This window comes from Anopheles coustani, chromosome 2 (assembly GCF_943734705.1).
Source record: "Anopheles coustani chromosome 2, idAnoCousDA_361_x.2, whole genome shotgun sequence".
Taxonomy (NCBI): Eukaryota; Metazoa; Arthropoda; class Insecta; order Diptera; family Culicidae; genus Anopheles; species Anopheles coustani.
In genome coordinates this window covers 87,885,670-87,896,982 of record NC_071289.1, presented here as the reverse complement: position 1 = coordinate 87,896,982, position 11,313 = coordinate 87,885,670, and the positions used below count along the sequence as shown (strand labels likewise).

At 42.6% G+C, this 11,313-nt stretch overlaps 1 protein-coding gene across 1 annotated transcript; it reads right to left on the bottom strand.

The window, feature by feature from the left end:
• Positions 1 to 415: 415 nt before the first annotated feature.
• LOC131265258 (nose resistant to fluoxetine protein 6-like) lies at positions 416 to 10,859 on the bottom strand. The gene is made up of 12 exons (XM_058267519.1): positions 10,793 to 10,859; positions 4,066 to 4,208; positions 3,763 to 3,909; positions 2,862 to 3,153; positions 2,423 to 2,786; positions 2,010 to 2,178; positions 1,576 to 1,655; positions 1,378 to 1,491; positions 1,157 to 1,307; positions 733 to 1,062; positions 552 to 666; positions 416 to 477 (listed from the first exon to the last, which is right to left on the bottom strand). Exons 1-12 carry the CDS (start codon positions 10,857 to 10,859, stop codon positions 416 to 418), a joined length of 2,034 nt encoding a protein of 677 aa, XP_058123502.1.
• Between the last annotated feature and the right edge of the window lie 454 nt (positions 10,860 to 11,313).

Sequence of the window (11,313 nt, the reverse complement as noted above, 5' to 3'; positions counted from 1 at the left end):
TATAAACGCCCTGTGGACGTCTCCGCGGTGGCGGCTAAAAACAGTGTGGTACGTATATCTGTGCTAAGCTGGTTGCTACTTGCATTGATCCTCATTGCTGTCCTAATAAGCTCAGAGTAGTTATACCATAGCTGTAGCTTGCAACGGTTTCTTGCAAAAACAGCCGATGGCGGCTGAGCGGCAAATAACATTTTTGAAATACGGTAAAAAATCAAACTTGTGGTCCGTTGTGGATAGTTTATTTTCCTCATTTTATTTTAAACATATTTTCTAGCAATCTCGGAGTATTTTTATTTCACAATCATGCGCAATACAGCATTGCTCATATCTTTCATAGTTGTGCATTTTCCTGACGGTTTATTTTATTATAGTATCAAAATTAAAACTAAATTTATAATTAACATGCATTTGGCTCTTACGCTGACGGTGGGCTCACGTTGTTGTTCTCTTTCGGTGGTTCTGGTTTGGAGATTTTTTCTACAAGTAAGAAACAGGATGTATTATAAAATCACCTAACTGCGTCTTTTTTACTAGAAAGATTTTTCACTTACCAAGTTGTTTTGACAACAGATGCTTTTGCAGCGCAGAAATGGGGAATTCCAATGTTAGGGCCACTATGGCACCAAGAATGTATGACGCTATTATTACTGATATGACTTTTGTGTACTGGAAAAGACAAGTACAAAATAAGTCGTTTTCTGTGTCGGAGCTGTACTTTTTAATTTAACTTACCATCGATACCTGACTGAAGTAACCGATTTCACGCGAGCCGTAGAAGAAATTCTTCAGGAAGAACACGTGACTTATGTAGGCACAATACGTCAATCGACCCAACGGAACAAACAGTGGGAAGTTAACGACACTCTTTACAAATCGATTGTAATTGTAAATGATGCCGTACAGCACGATCGCGCCGAACAGCGCCCAGGCGTTCTTGTGCAACGGGAAGAAAATTGCGATCCACACCGACGGTTTCTCAAAGTTGTTCGTGTAGAAGATCATGCTGAGCATTAAAGTTAACATTGCGCATGGGACGGTCATGTACCATAGGAACTTAAGGAACTGATTTGACAAAAAAAAAAAAAAAATAAAATATGGTTATAAGAAAAGAATAAAACTGGTAACATAATACAGCTATATTATCGCTCCAACTTACCCCAGACCGGTTGCCTTTGTTGTCGGATGTACGCACACGGTAGTAAAGATACCCATAAACCACACCTCCGAGGTAGCAGCCGATGTTCGTGTGGAACGGTATGTAAATTTTATGATACATCTCATCGAACCAGTAAATGAAACGTTCCGCTCTGCGAATAACAAATAGATAAAAAATTATTATTTCTAAAACATTTACTTTATTCCTTTCTCGATACTCACTGTAGTGTTACGAGGAATACACCATCAAAGTGATTGAAATAAACAACTAGAGCCGGGATCAGTATTGCAATTAAACCGGAAACGCTAAAAATGTGTACGACATACTTTTTGTACCTGAAGGAAAACCATGTTTAGAAGAAAATTAATGGATAACGATTAATAAAGTTTAACAAAAATGGTTCAAGAGTAAAGTCTTACTTTGTAACCGTTACTAAAATGATCAACCCAACGGTGAACAGCTGATAGTCACATGCCAAATACCAGGCTTGTTGGAGACACTGGAGAAAAAAACAAAAAAAAATCATAGTTGCATAAAATAAAAATTATAATGGCACATACATAATTCTTCAAAATGATTATTTAAATCGAGTAAAGGATGCGCGGTTTTCAGTGTATTCTTTTCAAGGCCGTTCAGTGCATCATGGGGGGCAATAGACTCGCGTAGAAATCTTCCGGAAATACCAAACATGAATCATGGCACAAAACAGTCCGTTTTCTTTGTTCGTATATTGTAGTTGCCCTGAGAAAGTAGCACCATAACGATGGGGTCGCTTGTTGAGTTCAAAGAGTTCGCGACTTGATAATCAATTCAAGGGCGGGGTCACAATTCAGATCTACATCGGCACACTCACCGGTTCGTCGGCATTGACGTAGTTGTTGACGTACAGCAAATTCGTCCACCAGTTGCGTCGACAAAGATTCCGCTCGACTTCGGCACCACGCGGCCAGAAGGGTCCGTCCTGAAGCTTGGGCAGCCAGGTGGCATGCAACAGAAGGATAAATGCGTAGGCAGGCGTCAGTCTGTAAGGTAACGAAGGTAAAGACAAATAAACGACGTTTCTGGTGAAATGATTAGCTTAACTCCCTTATTGATGGATGAATTCGACAATTCTTATGACGTTTAACAGCTTATGACGTACTCAACGTGAATGTACTATCACGTTACATCGGCATATCTTTTGATCGTTGAGCGAGATGATTAATGATTGCCCAAGTTGGCCCTCCAGCTCTTCATTTGGCAAACGTTAAACCTCCCCCAGCTTACCGGATATAGCGATAGGCTACAGTGACAAAGATGGCCGCCCAGCTAATCTTCTTCATTTTCGCCTGGTTGGTGCAGAAATGAATGCTGAGCAGGAAACCACTCATCTCGAAGAACGACTGCACGATCAGCGACCCGTTGATCAGGATATGCGCAAGGGGGTTGGAATACTCGGACTCGCGGCCGTAAGTGTTTGCGAATGATGTGGCTGTAAAGAGATCCCCGCAGTGGCCAACAACCACCAGGCAGAAGGTGAAGAACCGGATCGCCTGGAAGAACTTAAGGTCCTCGTTTAGCTGGTCCTTGGATCGCGACACCAGCCGATACCAGTTGCGCACGAGTGAAAAGGACGTCAGGACCATGGTTTCTGTTGGGAGGAAAAACAGTCCCATTACTAACACTGATGACTCATTCAACCCGGAACCTTCCTCGTGGAACGTACTTCGACATGGCAGATCCTTCTTGTAGTGCTCATTGCCAAGCTGCTTGCTGGTGTGGTGGTCGTACCAGGTGGAGGCAATCACAAGCCCAACGATCAGGGCCGAAATCACGAGAAAGCTGATGTCCAGCCCATCGATCGGGGTAGTTCGCTGTGGTCCGGTGCAATACTCGATCTCGGTGTACGCGGACAGATTGTACTGGCGAAGGGCATAGTTCTGGCAGATGTTAATCAACCGACCGTACCGCTCACGATCTCCGGTCACATTGTTGAAGGCATCGGATCTGATGATGTACTGTACAGGTAAGAGGATAGAAAAGAATTGATTTACATCCAAAGTACCAGCATAAAAGACTTAACCTGACTGTAGGCATGCACCCTTTGGAATGTGAAAAAACAGCCCTAAAATTCACCAGCACGTTCATCACATGAGGGAGATTTGAACAAATTATGCAAATGAACGTCTATGATTGAAAAAAACAAACGATTATGAATAAGTTACATCCGTCTAATCGTATAATCTTTTCGACCATTCCTTTGATGAGGACACATTTTTCATTGTCAGCAGGATGCCGTTCGCATGCTTGACAACTTTGGATGGGTTTGATGAACAACGAGTTAATTTGAAATGGCTAACGATAGTGAATTAAACTAAGCGTTTAAAATAAGCTTGTGGCTTCTGTGCGATGGTTCAGCGCATCTTGTTTTATTGATTAAAGTTCATAAACAGGTTTGAAGGCAACTTAAAGCGTGCCTACTTTAATTTCATTCAGATATAGCGAGCTGGGCTGATCAAAACTTTTGGGATGAAGTGTTTGAAAATCTATAGATTTTCCTTGTTCTATGAAATCAATAAATGATTTTAAAAACCGTTCTGTAATACGGTTGTTAAAAGCATACTTACCGGAAAAGAAATGTCGAACTTAGTCACAAACAGGTCCTCCGCCGTTTCCCGATCCAACGAGTCCACCAGCTGACGGCAACGATCGACACAAAATCCGCGATCAAGGTGATCGTGACGAAAGTTTCGCCTAGTGTCGTTCGTGATATGCTGCGTTCGAAATAGAAATTGGGTAAAAATAGTGATAGATATGCATTATGGTAAACCGCCAAGTGAAGATATGCCGACACGGTCGATAAACTTTAGGCCAGGCCCCAACGGTTCGCGAACTGGTCCCCCCGTTGAACGCTCGCCTTCTGTACGCACCTCGATCAGTCGCCAAAGGCTCGAGTCTTGGTCCGGTTTGATGACGGAACGAGCGACGCAGTAAACGGCATCCTCCGCTCCGGCCACGCACCGGTCGTAGTCGTCGTAGTCGTAAATCTGCGGCATGAGGTAGTACTCATCCACTGGTGGAGGCGGTGTGTAGTGAAAAGGAATGGAAGAGCACAAAGAAACGGGCTATGAAAATCATGCGGACGAATCGAGCGGATACCAGGTGAGAGATTGTTTTTGAGGAAGTAGCCGGCGTGGTGTTCGCACGAAAAACAACGAATTAGAAAATCAGCCGGGTGAATCTAACGCCCTAACATGGTGAGATAGAAATCCCAAAGATGAAGTTCAGGGTTGCCACACCACGTAGCCGTGTGTCATCGGATTACCGGTTTGTAGTGCAATAAGGAAATAAGATGTTGGGGGAACAATGCTCTGAACTGTTTTTCAAAGCTGCGACCACAATGGAAATCGTTTATTCCAAAATTCTAATTATAAACGAATATTCTTTCAAAATTTGCATATTTTGTCCGATCTTTCAGAAAGATTCTAGTACTTGTATTCTGGTTTGACTGGAAACGAAACCAAAACCTGATCTGAACAAAACATGTGAAACATTTAAAAATCAACAAATGATTCACCAAAACATAGAACTAACGGACACCTAACATAGATAAATGCTACGTATTTCCGACAGCGTCGTAAATCAGAAAATGTACCCATCAATTTCGAAAGGAATCCGAGTGGCTGGAGGAAAAGATGCACCAGGCAACACGTGCCCAACTGCAGTGATGCAACCCAGTTCGTATGGCCAAAGGCATCCAGCGGTTCATCGCAAGCCCCTCTATACCGAATGGAACACATGGAGCCCGTACTATGCTAGGTAGTGCAAAAACTTGTTTCAAGCCTGCTGTGCGACTGCTGGGAAAACGTGAACCGTTGGCTGAACCGGTTTTGCTGTCTGATCAAGTGCAGAGTCATTATCATTCGCTTTAACTGGAGCTATGGGCGGAGTGGAGGCTATGGTCAAGGAGTTTATGGAGACATAAAAATAGAAAAGTATGCCGACCAGTACAGTGAACTTACAATAAGTTTCAGTATGCATGTATATCGAATCGAAAGAAAAGCTAGAAACAAGAATTCTCTACTGCTCTAAAGGAGTAAACGGCATACCATTACAGAAACTTGCCTACAATAAGGAAGGCAAAAAGTCAGCCGCTACATCAATGAATTATTTGGAAAATAACTAATGTTTCTAAGACTAATGCAACTTATGTAGCTAAGAATATATTATCAGTCAATTCCAGTAGAAATATCCAAGATAATTTTACAAAATCACGTGTTGGAAGTTAGTTACTGACCTATTCTTATTGGTCATGACATGAAGGTAATGTCTATTTGGCTTCACGTCAATTGAACTGCGCCGCAGAAAATAATTACACCCATCGCGCCGGTTGGCTGACGGAAACTTGAGAACATTTAGATGGGCGGGGGTTTTTCCAGGCGCTATAACGATCCCTGCACCGTAGAGGTACATGTAATGTAACTCTACTAGGACTCCACACCAAAAGAGCTGATTGACGTTCCATCTAGGACGTCACCCGAGTGAGTACAATCTCCTCTTTTGAGCGGCTTACAATAAGGGATGCTTCTTCCCGTCAGGAACCTGTTCCTGTTGCGGGATGCGCGGTTAGGACAAGTGTAATTTATCTCTTCAACACAAATCCCAATGTGTCGCTTGATGAAACTTGTGGGCACATTGAAGTAAGATTCGCTTCTTATTTTTGCGCTTGATGAGCAGTCTTTAACCAGCAGAACTCTTTTGATGAGTAATCAATACACTAGTATTTCGTAATTAGTGAAAAATCGATAGGCCATCTTCTAGTGACGCTCGATTCATGGTTTTACTATTTGTTTTAAGCCCTCTTCAGTTTGTTTTACAAAATGTATCGGGAAGGGCGAGCTTCGATTTTCGATTCTTGCCAATTACAATTTCATCACCACGTGCGGGCTGCGACCTTGATTCGAGACCCATTCAGCATTTCCAAGAAGGGCGTCCGTGGTTAAACGTGGAAGGAAATCCTCAACTAAATGTCCAAATGGTGAGTTTTATCCGAAATGTGAGGACTTGAAACTGGTTTCGAGCAATTCGTGGCCGATCATTCGTCGTTTTAAAGAGCGTGCGAAAGCGGAACAGCGGCCGGTTCTAAGTTATTCCTTTATTTGGAAGGCACAATCATCATTTACATAAAACGCTCCGATCGTAGAACGTTCTATTACAAGAGGTTACGAGATGAAGGAGGAGCGGCTTGATAAAGGGCAGGATACTGATGTTGAAAAATGTTGTTGGTTTGAAGTGAGTCTATCAAAGTAAAATTTGAAACAATGAAGAAATAAACGGCTAACAACTATTTACAAACAAATTATATGTGATCTTCTGCAAACCGCTACAGCTTAATAACTTGTCATGATGGAACAAATAATTGTCCATCATTTACTCATCCCTCAACACGCGAAACATATTTATTGCCAGGAAAACATGCCCTTCCTTCTCACACATAATAAACGCCCAAGTAAGCCTCGAGTAACGGCCAAATCAGACTTACCGGGCGGGTACTTCCTAGAAAACCAGTTCTCGTCAGGAAGATGGTAAGATTGGTAAAGAAATGCCATTCCCGCTGGACCAGCGCTGGGAGATTCCTGTAGTTAAGTTGCTGGGCTGGATATCCCAACGAAGAGGATTGCGAGGTAGGATGAAGTGGGTCAATGTGAGAAATATTTTCCCAAATGTTTTATTACCGTTCTAAGAAAATCCAAAAACAAACACCACCGTCTTATTTGACAAATCGGTGAACGGTTTAATACTCCAAAACGGTTTTTTGGGGAATAAAATTATTCAATGTTTTTTCCTTGGGTCGGAAACAATATGATGCGATATCAGAGACGGGTTAAACGCGACAATATATGATTATTTGAGTTAACGACCATGTGTGACTCGGGACGTAGGACCCGCCGTGCTGAAGCCAATGAACTCACGCCATGTGGTTGCTAATTATTATGCTCAAGAGGAGAAACAGTAAGACCAACGGGGAAATGAGGGCCTCACTCTTGCAAACCGGTAAGTCGCTCGATCGTGCTAGATCTTAGCAGTTCCGAGCCAAACCCTATCCGGATGTAACATTGCTAGGAGGGTAATGTTTTTAACACCTGCAGCCTGTAGAACCATTCTTGGTGGTTTCTTCTACAGAGAAGTGACATAATTCACCGGATGGAACCGGGGACTTATTCGCACTCCCTACGTGGAAGGTGCGGTGGTTTAGGTTTAGAACACGAAACCACACAGTTTTTTCGGTTCTCTGTTGGATTTCACAGCTAACGTCAGATTTCCGGTTCTACCAACCCACAGTTGACCTCCGTTGTCTGCTCACTAATTAGAACATCATGAAGTGATGAAGACGTTTCGACGTCTTACATCATTTCTATTCAGCCTTCGATATCCCATGCTAAAGTGTGAATTAAAATCCACCGGGAACATTGGCGATGGCGCAAATCCTATCCCGCGCACCAGACTTTCTTCCCTTTTTGCAACGAAACACGCTCCAGAGTGTTTGCTTGGATTAATCAAACCGGCTGCCGACAAGCCTCTCCCACTCGACACGTTGTCGCTTGAATCGTGCCCAACGCAGGACGGCTTTTGTTTCGAACGGGGTTTGTAAGAATTTGCTTCCGAAATGCGCAAAACATGGGTTGAATTCTTAAACGGTAAGACAAAATGGGTGGCAGCTTCTTGGTCACGGGGTGGTCCGAGAAAAATATGATACACAACTGGATAAATTCAGCTGTAGCAAAACAGTTTCAGTTCGGTTCTAGGCAAAATAGATTCCGGGTGGATGTATTTACGATTTTTTTACGTTGGTCAAAATCGCCACGACGATGAACATTCTGGGTAAACAATATGAATGTGAGATAGATAAAGGCTTAGCATAAAATCGTAACCACGCCAGTGAGTCACTTCGGCGTAGTATAACGCTTCCGGAAATATATTGCGTATAAAACTAGCCTTTATGAAGGTTTTCCCGGTGCTCATGTTGATTTTTAACATTTAACGTATTAATGATCTCGCTTTTTGGTTTTTAATAGTTATTCTCATGCATGGGTAACCTCGAAAATGGTAGAAATAAATAAAAGGTGTGGCGAGTATGTAGAATAGAGCCAAAATTCCGTCGTTTTAATTATCATATGTGGTTGAATCAACGTACTAGCAGCACAAGTCTCCTTTGTTTTTGGGTGGGATTTCACTTTGTTTTCAAGATGATTCAGATGATCCCGGGATATTTATCTTTTACTCATTGTTGGGGGTCTTGTGCAGGAGGTAAAACCTGATTCCGCGGCAAATAAACATGCATGCTTCATTTCACGTAACGTGCGCTTGCGTTGTCTATCATTTTCGTCAATTAACCATCGCATCTTGGCGATAGCTAGGAAACATCCCCGAGGTACTTGTTTTTTCTTCTAGGTTAGCAAACGAATCAAGCATCGAATGAGCTAATGAACAGTTGTTTAAAGACAATGATAATCTATTCTAGGAGAGTTGGAGAAGATGTAAATCCCAAAGTGTGCATTATCCGCTGGAAGCTATGGTGAAGTTTTTCACTTTTTAGATGTCTCAGATGCGATTCATTCGTATGGGCTTGGATTTTTACTTGGAGAAAACAAAAGTATCTTTACATAACCAATTGTGTGGCGCGTGTTTGGAGGCGTCTCTTGGTTAAGTTGGCAGTCGTCAACTTAGCGCCGCTGTGTGAGCAGAATATACAATCTGAAAAATTCGGACACACGTCAAATCGTTCACTTAAACGGGTCAACTCCCCGTGGCGTTGCGTTAAGCTTTATTCAATCGGTGGCGTTGAACTATGATATGATCAGCATGTTCAGCGGTCGCACGCACAATTGGCATCGTTGCACCTGATCTACATTGACGATCGTTTGTTACGCCGCAAACGCCTACTAAAACACTGAACCGCCGGCTCCATCACCCGACGAGGCTCGCTGAGCCAATTAACGTTTGGTTTGGTTTTCCCAAGGTTGCGTAGTTGAGGCTGTTGGAGCTGGTTTCGAAAGGTTAACCAAGCGGATGTAAAGATATCAGTCAGAAGAGGACCGAACTATTTGAATTGAAGGAAAGACAACTGTCATGGAGCTCTAGGTTATCGTTTTACTCTTACCCTTGCCCATGACTCATAATCCCTACTGGGTTTATTATAACTCCAAGCCCTTCCGATACTGGCATTAATTAGTCGGAGTCTGATTGTTCCGCGGTTTCCCTAACAACCTATTAACACGTGGTTCTCATTGTACCACAACTGAGAAGGAGGAAATTGTTCGTTAAATTCCGATCTTTCGACTTCCCCTTCGAAGCTTCTGCTCTGAAGATAAAAGGAAAACTAAATGCTTCCTAATAGAGCGGTGAAAAATTCCCATTCGTTATGAATGATATCACAACTACAAAAAATACAGGTATTTGCTTTGGGTGTACGAAATTCTAGCCCATTAGTCATTTCTTGAAATACCGAGGCACACGGTGTTGTTTGCCCTGCCAATGCCCGCAATAGTTGGGGCCGAATACATCCGCCTGTCACCTGCAAGGAAGTGTCACTACGGCCCCGATTGATGGGTAATGTTAACCAATCCAATTAGACCCGGAATCCGAAGGTTCCCAGGCGGCCAATCGCAAGATAAATGGAGTATACAAACGGAAGCAACCGGGACACTGCCGGGGCCATCCAAGGGAATAACCGATTTTGGTAAACAAAATTTAAATATCTGCGCTCGACCGTGCGTCCATTAGGCCGTATCGGATCAAAGCGCCAGCGCACGCTGGCTTAAGCAAGCTGTACGTGGCCGTTTAGCTCGTTCTTGAATTTGTTGACAGTATATTTGGCAACAGAACAGAACAAGAATATTTCTCTATCTGAAACAAATTAGGGTTGTATTTGTTTACGTCACTTTTAACCCACAACCAGGATTGTATGTTTTAGCAAAGAACTCAAAACATTTAGAAGATCGTTTCCACTCAACGTCCACTTATGGGGCGTGCATAAATTTTGCCACGATGTAAGCTTGGGTGGATTAATTTCAGAGTGTATAAATAACTCACACTGGCCCAAGTTTTCCTGTAGAAATGCAAAACGTATCCGTATCACTGGAAGCAGAAACCATTCTTTTCCATTAGCGTCCGTCAAACCATCTCTGGCGAGAGGCAAGTTAATAAATGAAGCTGGATTCGGTAACATTGTTTGGAGTGTTTTCGTGTATTACAAGAGACGGTACAGAAAAAATGTATAGGATTCGTGATACCGTTCATTTTAAGTTTATAAAAAAAACCGAACCGTCACTAATTTTGAAAAAATCCATGCTATGTATTAATCTTTATAGAGGCATTTAAAGTAAATGTAAAAAGTTGATGTAAAAAGAAAAATGGTGCCATTGAATATTTAACTTCAACCAAAAGTAGGTAATATCTCATATCAACAATTTATTTGCATAGAATTCTAGTATTTATACAGCCTCTTTCAAAATGCGAAGTCTTTAATAATCCTCAGTTCCATGTTGCAGAGAAGTCACTAGAATAAATTATAAACTTCGAAACGATCAAATTCGATTCTGACTTAAGGATTCCTTTTCTTAATTTTACACACGCATCCGTTTCTTTTGCACTTACACTTGACTGATTCGGCTGCACTTTGTTGCACGAGCACTGCTGCCGCCACCAACACAATAAAATGCATGATCCTCGATGGCTTTGAAAAGGGATCCATTTTATGTTGCACATTAGCCCGTTTCACCCTCATCCTAACGTCACTTTCCATGTGATCACCGTATCGTTCAAATTCAGTTTGCCACAGTGTTTAGTGTTCAATTTTCCTCTTCACAAATTGTTCAAAGCTTGTGGGCTTCGAGGAACACTTGCACAATTCCCAGCAATCGAAATGCTGCAGCCTTAATAAGGGAAGATGTCCGTTACAGTTACAACCGGTTCAGCGGTCCTCAGGAATAGCGATGTGATCGATCGGATGCTCCAGCGACGACTGTAGCTCGCGAAACGTCTCCAGTGGCGTTTTGGCTAGAATGTGGCGGCTGCCTTGTCACCCATTTGAATCGAACCGTACGCGCAAAACCGGCCATGAGGATGGGCTTTCCTATCCCTGCCTTGACGCGACGTTAGCGATCGAGTGAACGGGT